Source organism: Alosa sapidissima, chromosome 4 (assembly GCF_018492685.1).
Source record: "Alosa sapidissima isolate fAloSap1 chromosome 4, fAloSap1.pri, whole genome shotgun sequence".
In the NCBI taxonomy this organism is placed as follows: domain Eukaryota; kingdom Metazoa; phylum Chordata; class Actinopteri; order Clupeiformes; family Clupeidae; genus Alosa; species Alosa sapidissima.
The window spans coordinates 14139824-14153588 of NC_055960.1; the positions used below are offsets into that span (position 1 = coordinate 14139824).

Sequence of the window (13765 nt, forward strand, 5' to 3'; positions counted from 1 at the left end):
TGTGTGTGGGTGGGGGGGGGGGGGGGGGGGGGGGGGGGGGGGGGGACTTCAGAGGGAGACACACCACCCTATTCCTTTCCAAAAACACACAAACATGTTGTCCTCTGGTCTGACCTGCCTGATCTGATGTGTGCCTCTGGCCAAAATGAAAACTGGCACACTAAAAACATTCAATGCTTTCATGACACGGGGATGCCCTCTAGACATGCCTTAAGAGACAGACTGTGATCAGAGGCAAAAGCATATCGTTTACTAACAAAAAAAATATCCAACAAGGTAGCTCTGCACCTCATTGAAAAATGTGTAAGATTCAGTCTTTTGACCTCAGACACATGCGAGGACACTAACAGAATGAAACTCTAGACAACAAAACAAGACATCTAACAAGAAGCTAACCATCAAGATATCCCTCTCCAAGATCCTTATTCTGTAGACATTTGTCATGTCTTTAAACATGGATGACTCTCCCGTTTGCAAACTGTTGTCACTTGCTAAGTGACTACATTGAGGAGAGGCAGAATATGATTAGGTCTCTGTGAGGTCACTCGGAGGTCAACATAACGCCAGGAAAAAATGGAAGCAGATGGTGGTGGCTGAACGCCTCCGAATCAACGCTTCACATCTTCAGAGCCACATATTTTCTCTGGTTGAGATGAGGGCTTATGTTGGTTTAGGGCTGAAGGTAACTCACATGTTTTCCTGTAAGACCAGACAGTCTGCCGGTGCGACAGGGCTCTCAATGATGAAGAGCAGTCAGTGCTTTTTAAAGTGAGCGCCAACTGTCTGCTTCTACAACTTCACTGCGCTACACGCAAAACATTCTGGAGGGAAAAAAATTATTGCGTAGCACGAGTAATAATTCAGATAAGCAACATTTAAGAAATGACAAATCTTCACTTTTGAGTGAAGCATAGCGACCCAGGGTAGCCACACGCCCACGCACAAACACAAACACACACACACACACACACACACACACACACACACACTTTCCTCATGCGCAGCAATCCTGTCGTCCGCCTGTCTGCCTTCTCATTTACTTTCATACTTTCTATTTTTGAGTTTTTGTTTGCTTGTTTTTTTCTTATCACGCCATCTGGAATTCAACTCCATGGTTCTGATAAACATGGGCACCATTCCGTCTCTCTCTCTCTCTTTTTCTCTCTCTCTCTCACTCTCCTTCTGCTGTGCCCAGATGTAATTGTGATTTAACAGAAGCATGACGGTGCGGGCAGAAGACATTCAGCATGTGAAAACAAACAAACACGACACCAACATAAATAAATTTGAAATATGTACAGCATCTTATCATCAGAAAACAACACATACACACACACAAACACATCCAGAATGATATGTGTTTCTGTGTGTGTGTGTGTGTGTGTGTGTGTGTGTGTGTGTGTGTGTGTGTGTGTGTGTGTGTGTGTTTGTGTGTGCGTGCACATGTGTGTGTGTAATCGGGAACCTAAGAAACAACTTCCTTGTCCTCCTTGATTAGGAGTTAAGAGGATGACCTTTTCTCACAGGGGTCAATACAGAGCTGCTTTCTAAAGTAGCCTGACCCCCCGAGGGCTGGTTTGTGCTCCGCTCCACGCCGAGCCGAGCCGAGCCCAGCAGACTACTGTACACTGTGCCAGCATGGAGGAGGGCCCCAGCAGAAGGCACGTCTCACTCGGTGCAATCAACCCTCCATTAACTCACAGACGAACAACACCGCATTAAAAAAAAGGGTGTAGGAATGAGAGAATGACAGGAGGGGTAGAGGGACACATAAAAAGATGGAAAGAGAATGAGACATGTGAGATATGGACAAGTATATAGAAATATATGGATAGTTTTTTGTTTTTACAGGGGAAAGAGGGGGGGAAAGCAAGAAGCTGCTTAAATAAAGATAAGAAGTAAAAAACAGAGAAATAATAAGCACAGGAAAAAAGTTGTGAGAAGAGACAAAATAAGGAGCGAAAAATTTGAGAAAAACAGAGAGACAAACAGAGAGAGTGAGAGAGAGAGAGAGAGAGAGAGAGAGAGAGAGAGAACAAGAGTGAGGGTGTGACTCACATGGCTGTGCGGCAGCTAAACTGAACTTTATTAAGAAATAAAGAACAGAGAAAAAGTAAACACAAGAGAAAAGAGAGAAAATAGGGAGCGAAAGAAGAAAGGGAGAGAGAGAATGAGAATAAGAATGAGAGTGAGGGTGTGAGTCGCATGGCTGCGTGGCGGCTAAACTGGGTCAGATAAAGTGCGCGGCGTCGGCGGCAGCAGCAGCAGCTATGTGGGCGCTCGCGGCAGCGGCGGTCAGGTGTGTCCAAACAGCGGCGGCGTGAGACAGACAGGCGGGCTGACTGGCGTCAGTGGCCACACGCGTGTCCCCGGCAGGCCTGGCCACACGCCTCCGAGGGGGCCCGCATACCGCCGCTCCCACACACTATGCGTGCGTACAATGGGCGCTCAGTCTCCCGCATCACGCACCAGCGGCGCCAGCAATGCCAAAAATTCAAACGGGGACAAAAGGTAAAACACGGCGAGGGAGTGGGGAGGAGACGCTGGAGGCCAGCAGAGAGATGTGGGGAGGGGTAACAAGGTAGAAGTAGGGGTCCTGGGGCCCCAACATGACACTTGCCGTCTCTACGCACAGAGTTGTGTGCTCACACATACACAGATATTGGCTACTTACATTTCTACACATAGACACAGACAAACAGACCCCCCCCCCACACACACACACACACACACACAAACACACACAGAAAATTCACACACACAGAGTGATCAAAGCATACTGATCAGCAGTCACACTAATGGATCTCTGTAACTGCTCATCTTCAGACCTGTCTGTCTATCTCCTGCACTCCTTACCGATGGATTAAATTTCAAATGGGCTTGTCATGATGTGCTCTGTCAATGGCTTCTGCCTCTGGGACTGTTCCTACCTTCCAAACAAAGCAGTTCCCCTGAATGACCAAATTAATTTCAGAATTACACCAAAAATAGTTACATAAACAAACTTCAGAAAGCGGGGAAAAATAAGGGCCAATGTGTGATAAATTGGCATTTTTCTCTTTAGAAAATACTGATGGAGATGGTGTAGTTCTATTTGACTTCATCCAGCCTGGTTCTAAGCATTGCAGGGGAGTATGCGGCATTAGTGTGACTTATGGCAACTCAAAATCCGGATGTCCTCTTATGAATGGTTTGAGTTTGACAAAACAGGCAACATGTGAATTTTTGTGCAACCTCATGTTAATTGATTTTTGCAGTGTCCAATCTCTTAAGACAGTAAGCCCCAAATATGTGGACGCTTTTACCACACGTAAGCCATCATCTAAGTAGCCTATGGGTGACAAGTTTGACTTGACTTTTATTTTTGTGAATCACAGTTGCATTGAGAGACCATTCAAATAGCTTGCTATTTTTGGCATTTGCTTCATTCATGAATGATTATAAAGGTAGTGCTGGTCTGCTAACAAAATACAGGCACTGACATTGTGTGGCCTAATAGTCTACTTCATCATACGCCTCCAAATCGTACAGGTTTTAGTTACAATCACCTTCCCGCCAAGGCTCCATGAAATAGCCCACTAAAGAAAGTAGCCTAGACATCCTGAAGAAACGTTAGAATATTAAGAGAGGGAACACAAAATGATCCCACTTTAGCTAGCATATAATGCTTCCCTGCCAGGCATTACATTTGATAAGTAATAGCCTATAATGTTAAGTGACTGAATCGAGGAATATTATTTAGGCTACACGTTGATCGACCTCTTCAAAGTGGTCATTTTCTAATTAGACAAGGCGATATTGTGTTTAACCACCAGATATCCGCAGGCAACAAAGTAGTCAAAGGACAAGCCAGTACCAACTACAAAACATATACTTACACAAGCACCTGGCATTCAATTCGTGTCTAAAGCGCCATGCTTTTTGCTTGAGATCTAAGCTTCTTAATATTTATTTGGGCCTCTTCAACATGTGAACATGTGCCTTGATTGTAATCTTCTGCTGCCATCTTGTGGTGAATAAACACATTGACACGAGACTCAATTTATGTAGGGTAAATTTGAGATTTTAAAAAGAAAGTCAAATTAGTCTAAAACTGACTCACAGCACAAACTAGAGTAGAGAGGACATTATCCACATGTATATATTGCCAGGTTATTTTAATTAATATTAATGCAACAACAACCAAGACACATTGAGACAAGATCCTTCATAATATATGACAATGGGAGTTCTAACTTCTAGAAAAAATGTTAGACTACCAGTCCAGCAAACTAAAATATTATTGTGAGACAGAAATATTGTGAATATTAGAACATTTCATATATCATGCATATCAGAGACAAACTCCTGGAAAACATATTCTTGATGATATTTGCTTGAAATATATTTCACAACATGTAGAATAAACTTATATAGTGTTTGATACAGGGTCTGATGGTTGGTTCCTCCCACACCTTCAGTCACTCAGGAGCACATCTGGTCTGAATTAACACGGCTTAGAACCTCCCCAGCCCCCCAGATTTCCCAACTCCCTCTAAGAAAATCCAGCTCAACTCCTGAACTTCCGACATGACTTGGGTCAGCGCTTGTGTCCTCGACCCACAAGGAAACACATTACAGGCATCTGATTAAATGGAAATGGACTGCATTTATATAGCGCTTTTTTTCAACTCCTGCGAGCACCCAAAGTGCTTTACATTCTCATGCCTCATATTCACCCATTCACACACACACACCAATGGCGGAAGCTGCCATGCAAGGCACCAGCCTGCTCATCGGGAGCACTGGGGTTAAGTGTCTTGCTCGTGGACACCTCAACAGGGTCAGGAGGAGTTGGGCTTGAACCAGCAACCTTCCTGTTGCTGGACGACTCCTCTACCGCCTGCTGCCCCTGATTAGGGCTGTAGAGAAAAAACCCACTGTAGAAATTGCACGCACACATGCACACACACACACACACACACACACACACACACACACACACACACTCACACACACACACACACACTCACACACACACACACACACACACACACACACACACACACACACACACACACACACACACACAGGCTATTGCTGCATGGGTCCACCCAATAACCAATGTCTAAGCTCCCGCGATAGGCAGTCTGTGCTTTTTCCTCCCTGCAGCCTGTTTGTACATATGCCTGAGGTGGGCGCAAAAATGTTAGTACATCTGGCCCTGAGCGCTCACTCAACCTCAGCTGCTCTCCAAATATGCATTGTGTTACTGACATAAAAATAGCTGTAGGCTTTACATTACATTACAGGTAATTATTTATGTCCTGTGTGTGTGTGTGTGTGTGTGTGTGTGTGTGTCTGTGTCTGTGTATGTGCGTGTGCATGTGTGTGCATGTGTGTGTATCATATGTGTACTGCATATGAAATAGATTTAAACTGTGTAAAAATGTTATGCAAACCAGTTATGGAATTGTATTATACTGTCTCTGGCAGTCCAGAATATGACAGATAGTGGCAGTATCTAGCAGAGAGTGTAAGTTTGACTGGAAGAGGAGATGTCATTCCAAACATATATCCTCATCTCACCTATGTTACACTGTGACCAGGCTGTCCGGATATTGTTATGAGTATGACTCCATAAAATTATTATAATCTCCAGTATCTCCTCTATAAACATTTGATTCTCAGTGCATGCCTCAAAGCAGCTGCAACGCATACTTTGCATGAGTGTTTGTTTGTGGCAAAGTGATGTCTAGGTGTGAAGTATTTTTGAGAAGCTTTTTTTTTATCCCCTCTGATGACCCTTGGCCATAATATAAATCATATTTGGTATTATGTTTTAGGTGGGGGTGTTGAGGTTGAGCATGCATACACAACTACCCTGTTTCACACGTCATAGTCTGGATGTTGCCTGCCCGTCCCGGTCCCAACGGGTTTGGTGACACAGAGGGGAGGGGAGCCACACCCATGGACTGGTCGAGATGCACGTCTGTCTGACCCGAGAACGCAGTGCTGCCTGAATCACTCACACACACACACACACACACACACACACACACACACACACACACACACACACACACACACACACACACACACTGGATAGGAGTGTTAACACACAGATAGAGAGGACGCCTGTCCTGTGTCTACTCTCAACCCCATGGGAGTGCTGACATTAGGACCTCTTGAGGAAACAATACATATATTTGGGACAGACACTTTTGTGTTTGTGAAACATTTGACGGCACAAACTTTGTAGATTTTACAAAAAAAAAAAAAAACACTTTATGTTATGATCAAAACCCAATGTTTATGTCTAACGCAGTGCATGTAGGCCTAGGTCCTTGAAAACTCGTACACCAATCATATGTCCGGCCACAAGCTGGGAGATGATCATGCTTTAATAAAGGCACATACACTGATGCATTGTGCTGTTAGCAATACTGTAATGGGACAGCGCTTCAGTCTACAGTCTTCAGTCTTATTAAGTCTAATTTACGATCTTCTCTCACTCTATTACGTTTGCTTTATCCATTAAGTAGGCAATTCTCAGCATAGCATAGTACCGTATATATGGTATGCCATTTAATTTCTACTTGTTCATATACCAGCTTAGGTTTTTATCATTCACATAAGGTTGACTTCTGATCAGCAAGTATGTTTGACCATAAAAAGGCTGGTGATTCAGTCTGGCTAAAAGTGGGGTAGTTGCCTTCACTGGTCTGTAGTATCCTCCCTGGCAGTGACATCATATCTGAGGGGTTGACTTCAGCCTTGTTAAAGTAGGAGGAGTGAACAAATATAAGCTGGCAAACAAAAACACCCACTCTCATACTTTACATGTTGCATACACACACACACACACACACACACACACACACACACACACACACGCACACACATACAGAGCAAAAGCATACACTTTCCCCCTGAGGCTCTGGCAGCCAAGCGGTTAGATCAGGTCTGCTGGACGTGGTCCTCCAGTCTAGCACACAGACTCATTGATATCCTCCCCTCCCTCACAGGCCATGTGTGCTCCCTCTCTCTCTCTCTCTTACTCTGTTTTACTCTTACTCTCTCTTTTACTCTCTCTCTCTCTCTTTTTTTCTGTAGCCCTCCAACTTTGCTCAATACAGATATCACAGAAACTTCACTTTTGAACCGCAGGCGAATGAATGGCAATAATTGAGATAAATGAGTCATTTGGACACAAGTTACATAAGCAGTGGCCACAGCAGAAGATTAGTAAAAGCATGCCCACAAAAAAGTGTTCTGACGTGGGAGGCAAGGTGTACTATCAATATAGGATGCCAACAAAACGGCTTCTGTGAGCCGTGAAGTGAGGTGATGGCTTGGGCAGCAGAATCGTGAAGTGGGGGCCTTCTCTCTGTACTGAGGTCTTTTTCAGCTGAGCTGAAGACATTATGGGCATTGGGTGAGAAGGGTGGGTGGCACGACAAAGCTGCCACTGTTCTTACCTCACGATCTGGTACAGCTGAGTCATATTCCTAAACTGGAATATTACCCTGTATTTATATTACTGTATGCTAAATAAACAATATGTGTGTCGGTTCACAGGGATGCAGGATAATCGAAAGTTATCACAACCTCTATTTACAGGATCTTATGGGATTTTCTATCATCATCAAGGGAATGCATACATCAACTATCTGCTAGCATAAATGTATATTTGCATGATTGAAGTAGTTCCAAAGCATGTCACAGACAGTAAGAGCTCTGTGACCACGAGTCACCTTAGCACTTGACTACAACAGGAACCAATTTCAGTTGAATAATAAACCAATTGGTTATATAAATCAAACCAACTCATCCATATGTATACCTTTGTTCACAGAGCTAATTCTGTCGGCATCTGGAAAGTTAACTTTAAACTGACTGTAAACTGTACATTTTCTTTTTGTCAGCCCATTGAGACTACTGTTGTAAGACTGCAAGGACATTACTTATGCCGTCTGGATATTCAGTGAAAAAAAAAAGTTTTTAAAGTCTACAACAATTCTAAATGACTCACTAAAACAACTAAAATCTGTTATTTGGGTATACTGAGGTAGGGGAGCAGACATTAGAAAATTATCTATGCTACAGTACTGCTTCCAAAATACTGAGAACCTCTTAAAAAATCGACAGTGCAACGCTTTGAAAATAATGTGAGTTTATGGCCAGTTCAAATACACATACAAGCACACACAGACACATACCTAAGTGTAAGTTAGATTTTTTGGTCACTACAAAGAACTCAGTGTTAGCAATCTCCGACTCTCTCTCTCTCTCTCTCTCTGCAAAGGGGGCACAGGCCTGAGACCCGCCCCAACAGACTGCAGTAAAGCAGTGGTGAAGTAGTGCAGTCAGTGAGTGTTGAGCTCAGGCTGAATCATGTCTGTAGTCAGGACTGTGCTGCTGCTCTGGGTCTGTGTAGGTCCATGGGTCAGTACTTATGGCGCTCTGGTTATCTCTAGGGACACCAAAGTGCAGGTAAGTTGCCAGCAATATGCTATTTAATGACTTTATCAAGTATGGGCCCGGTAATTGGCCCAATATTTGAGAGACAGAGATGTTGATGGTTTGATCTCTTTCAGGACAATCCTGACAGGACCAGACATATTACGGTATGATGTTTCACTTTTCAAAGTTGATAAAACTGCTAAATGTCAGAAATTTATGGTCAGTTCTATCACTCTCAGACAGTGAATTTGTAACCAAAATCACTGCACCAAGTGGGTTGACATTTTTTATTTTTCCTAACAGAAACGCAGTGTCAGTGATGTAGAGGTAAGAGACTTGTGCTCCGTTTATTATTTTAAAAGAAACAAACATGTCTTTTAGTGAAAGTTTTGAGGTTGAAATGTCTTACATGTCATACAGTCTTAAATTTGAATTGGTATGGTAATGGTACACTATGTTATATAATATATAATTATCTTACAATCAAATAACATGTATTTTTTCAGTTTATTCCAATCGATTAACCGTTTTGCTTGTCCCTTGGTCAGACAACCACTGTTGTTTTAACACATTGACCAACACACTGCATGTTCTCAAAGCTGTTCACACACCCAGATGTTGGTCAGGCTTTGAGTGACTCATAGGGTTTCTACTGTGGAACAGCTTAGGTCATTGTAATTCTCTTCCGTTTAATGATGCTATTATGGTAATTGGGGGATCTTGCTCTGCAACAGATTGAAGTGCAGAGCATGAAGGTGGACTGCAAGGTGGCGTCTCGCTTTGCTCACACGGTCATGACCACAGTGGCAAAGAACAAGGGCAACTCATCAAAGGAAATATTCTTTGAAGTGGACCTTCCAAAGACTGCTTTCATCACCAACTTCAGCATGTTAGTCACCCATTGAGAATCCTGATCCCATTCCAGAATGTACAGGATGTTTAACAGGATACAACTTTAATGACCCTATTAAGATAAATTTCATTCTAAACACTATTCAATACTAGAGACCACATTTGGTCACACAGTTGATGTCCTAAACCTCTCATTTACTGTAAATAGATCTGTTTTGTTATTGTGTGTTATGTTAGATATCTGTGTTCTATAAGCATCTGTTTATCGAATGGTGTTGTTTGCATTGTAGGGAGATAGATGGAGAGACCTACGTGGGAGAGGTGAAGGAGAAGGAGAAGGCCAAGAAGCAGTATGAAAAGGCCGTGTCTTCAGGACAGACCGCTGGACTGGTCAAGTATGTTGATTTAGACGTGGAGTTCTGACATCTCGGATGTTTCTTTCATTCTCTCTTGTATGTATTGTTTTACATGTTTGTGTGTTTTTTCTTGTAACACACCAGGGCATCAGGCAGAAAGATGGAGAAATTCTCCGTTTCAGTGAACATTGCGGCCTACAGCAACGTCACATTCACACTGACCTATGAGGAGCTGCTGAAGCGGCGGTTGGGCAAATATGAGATTATGACCCGGGTCAAGCCCAACCAGTTAGTTCAGAATTTTGAGGCGAGTTTAAGATGTTCTGAAATGACTTTCCATTACCTTTTTAGAGTAAAGTATGCTTATGATGCCATGAATTAATTCATACATATATAATTACTTATACATACTGTATGTTTTCATCATAATGACTAATAACAACTGGTATGCTACATTATTAGATTGTGGCAGACATCTACGAGCCTCAAGGAATTGCCTTCCTGGATGCTTATGGGACATTTATTACCAATGAGCTACTGCCCCTGGTAGAGAAAACTGTGACTGACAAAAAGGTAGGGGAATACCAAAGACGCGAGGGAGTCATCATGCCATTTTCATTCAAGAATATACACATCCATTTTGCATGTACCGGTAATCAAGAATTAAAAATAAATGTCCAATTCTCTCGGACCTCCACCAGGCTCATGTGTCCTTCAGTCCAACACTGGACCAGCAGAGGAAATGCCCTGACTGTGACGGCACTCTGATCGATGGGGACTTCCTCATAAAGTATGATGTGAACCGTGCTGAAAGTTTTGGCGACATTCAGGCAAGAACAATGTTGACATTTTCATTTAATTATAATTGTTTTCAGCCTCAAAATAAAATCGGCTTCATCTCATGGATTATCATTCCTATTCCAGATAGTTAATGGCTACTTTGTGCATTATTTTGCACCTGCTGACTTGCCCCGAGTTCCCAAAAATGTCATGTTTGTGATAGACATCAGTGGATCAATGAGTGGTCAGAAAATGGACCAGGTGAGAAAAGATGGAACTTCAACTGAATGTCCTCACAAATAATTTTCTGTTTCCAAACCTCCTGGTCTTACTGTCTGAATCTTGTCCATTGCATTTCCTCAGACGAGAAAGGCTTTGTTGACCATCTTGAATGAGCTGCATGAAGATGACTACTTTGGACTGGTTCTATTTGATGACAACATTGAACCGTGGAGGCCATCCCTGACCAAGGCCACAGAGGGCAATGTGACAGCGGCAAAGGATTTTGTCAAAACTATTGAGGATAGAGGCAGTGAGTATGTCCAAAATATTCAAAAACAGATCTCACACATTCTAATTAAACAACAACAGCAACAACAATAATAACAACAATAATATTAACAACAATAGCAATAATAAATTATAACATTATTTATTTAGTGGTTTGCTTGTATTTATTTTCATATTCATTCAATCTTTTTTTCTGGAGTTTGAGAATCTAAAAAACCAAAATAACATGAGTAAGATCACAGGAAATGGGTAAACATTAAGAATGAAACAGAATATTGTAGAGATTGCACTACTTACATTAACTTCCAGTTGTTTTGTATTGCTGCCTCCTCCCAAAGCTACAAACATCAATGATGCAGTTCTCAAAGCAGTGGAAATGCTGATCACAGACGCACAACAGAACCTGCTCCCAGAGAATAGTGTATCTATGGTCATCCTACTTACAGATGGACAACCTACTGCTGGTACGTAAGAGCACAAAGAAAGCATTCCCTAATTTGCATTTTGAAACATAACAATACGCTACAAACTACAGACTAATTAGATGGTGTCATTAAAAACAAAAAGAAATCTTTGCATGATGAGATGTCAAGTTTTTGTGTTCCCAGAAAACACAAAAACAACATTGATTTCTTTCCCTGAGCAGGAGAGACAGACACTGTGGTAATCCAGGAGAACGTCCAGGCAGCCATTGACAATAACGTGACCCTGTTCTGCCTGGGCTTCGGTTACGACCTGGACTACGGCTTTCTGGATTCCATGGCAAAGCAGAATGACGGACTGGCCCGCAGGATCTATGAGGCATCAGATGCGGCTGTGCAGCTGCAGGTGAATTTCCACTCAAAGAGCTCTTTCATCATTCATATACATTTCCACAATTATAAATATCATAGAAATATATTCTTATCTCATTCCATTCATTAAATATGGAAGAAATTCTCCTTTGGACACTACTTTACTGGTATACTGTATGTTCAATATGACTACTCAGCTCACTAGGCCTACTAGCTTATGATGATGAGCAACCTCAGGAAACAACAAAAAAAGAAAAACCTAAATTCAGTTAAAGTCAATGTTACACGCTTTCAATCTTAAACTAAACTAATGCTTTCCTCCAGGGATTTTATGAGGAGGTGGCCAGTCCCCTTCTCTCTGATGTGCACTTCAGATACCCTGAAGACGTGGTAAACTCCCTCACCAACAGTCACTTTAAGCAGCTTTTCAATGGCTCCGAGATTGTGGTGGCGGGACAACTGAATGAAAATGATGTGGAAAACTTCCTCATAGAAGTGTCAGCACATGGGGTGAGAATCTCCAGGGGCTTTATATGAGTGTTACTGTACTATAAATTAAGATTTTGGGCATAGTAGGCTAGGCTATATAAGCCTGTGACTGCACAATAACAGGCTGATGACTGCCGATAGGAAGAGACATGGGAGAATAAAAGTGTGCACATTGTGTTCAGTTTAAGTCTGTAAGAAAATACACTAGGAACTATTACTATTACCTCTATTTGATCCAAAAATCTCCCACAACACAACACACTGTCCATGGGAAAACTTTGTTTGGTGGGACTGTTTCTGCTAAAGATGGTGGTTTATGCAGGACCTTAGGGGCAAAGAATAACCTAAAGGCTAACAAGCTAATTTTGGTGATGATTTGAAAATATAGCTGCAAAAAATCTGGAGGGGAGGTCTACATTTACATTTATTAATTTAGCAGTTGCTTTTATCCAAAGAGACATACATGTTTATTATATGACAGGGGCCATTGTCCCCAGAGCAACTCGAGGTTAAGTGCCTTTCTCAAGGGCGCAATGGTGGAAGCTGGGAATTGAACCCACAACTTTTCAGCCTACTGCAGGCTAGCAGCTCCTTAGCTACTACACTACCATAACCCTTATATGAGGTCTATTCACAAGTTTCCTGGGAGGTTACTGGGGAAATGTTTGTGGGACACACTTCCGGAGTGGAGTTGTGTGGCCGCCCACTACGCCTGATGCCTCAGCTGTGTATTTAGCTGATCAGCTGCTGGCAGACTAATCAAATTGCTGTATAGTCGCTCTGTTGCTGAATGATATTATGGCTTTAAAAAGCTTGGGAACAACGTGTGCCGTTAGAGGATGTACTTACAACCGGACAAAACTAAATAATTGGTTGAAATTGGAGTGTTTTGTCCACAAGCTGAAAAAGAAAGTAAGAAAGAAAAGAGTAAAGAAAGAGTGTTCGTGCCCGAAATGGTACAGCTTCCATCCACTTCCCAATGACGTCGAGGCTAAAAGAAATTGGCTGAAAAACGTGAACTTAAAACATCCTCTGAAATGTTATGTCTGTTCGTTTCATTTTGTGGACAAAGCGCCAACTGAAGAAAACACTTACCCGACGATTTATCTGGGTTATGTGAAGCCACTTGAGAAGAAACGGTGGAAACTTGTGGATACTGCAACACCCAGACTGGACAGCTGTTTGTGTTGCTCAATCACACCTCTGCGTCTTTGTTCAGGTGGACGAGTATGTGATCCAGGGCCAGGCCACAGCCCAGGAGTGGGACATCATTTTCCCAGACCAGGAGTACATCTTTGGGGAGTTTACAGAGCGCCTGTGGGCCTACCTCACCATTGAGCAGCTCCTGGACAGGAAGTCAGTGTTGTTTGTTTCTTCAGGGAGGCCACATACCCCATTTCTATAGAGGGATAATAGATAGTAGATGTAAGACATCTCTTTCCTATTAACATTTATATCATAATATTATTGATGTCATCATGTTACTCTTTCAGAGATAAAGGTTCACCAGAGGAAAGGGCAAATGCTACTGCAGAGGCT

The 13765-nt window shown here is 42.5% G+C and overlaps 1 protein-coding gene across 2 annotated transcripts in view; it reads left to right on the top strand.

Moving 5' to 3' along the window:
• The first annotated feature begins 8369 nt into the window (after positions 1-8369).
• LOC121706694 (inter-alpha-trypsin inhibitor heavy chain H3-like) overlaps positions 8370-13765 on the top strand; it is a 16035-nt gene continuing 10639 nt past the window's right edge. For both annotated transcript variants that reach the window (XM_042088648.1, XM_042088649.1), the window contains exons 1-15: positions 8370-8475; positions 8580-8609; positions 8749-8772; positions 9180-9334; positions 9588-9692; positions 9798-9960; positions 10116-10226; positions 10355-10483; positions 10578-10694; positions 10797-10965; positions 11282-11407; positions 11590-11771; positions 12062-12247; positions 13446-13582; positions 13720-13765. The exon at positions 13720-13765 is cut by the window's right edge and continues 115 nt beyond it. In XM_042088648.1, the coding sequence (XP_041944582.1) occupies positions 8377-8475; positions 8580-8609; positions 8749-8772; positions 9180-9334; positions 9588-9692; positions 9798-9960; positions 10116-10226; positions 10355-10483; positions 10578-10694; positions 10797-10965; positions 11282-11407; positions 11590-11771; positions 12062-12247; positions 13446-13582; positions 13720-13765 (1779 nt within the window). In that variant the 5' untranslated portion in view covers positions 8370-8376. The remainder of the gene's footprint in view (positions 8476-8579; positions 8610-8748; positions 8773-9179; positions 9335-9587; positions 9693-9797; positions 9961-10115; positions 10227-10354; positions 10484-10577; positions 10695-10796; positions 10966-11281; positions 11408-11589; positions 11772-12061; positions 12248-13445; positions 13583-13719) is intronic.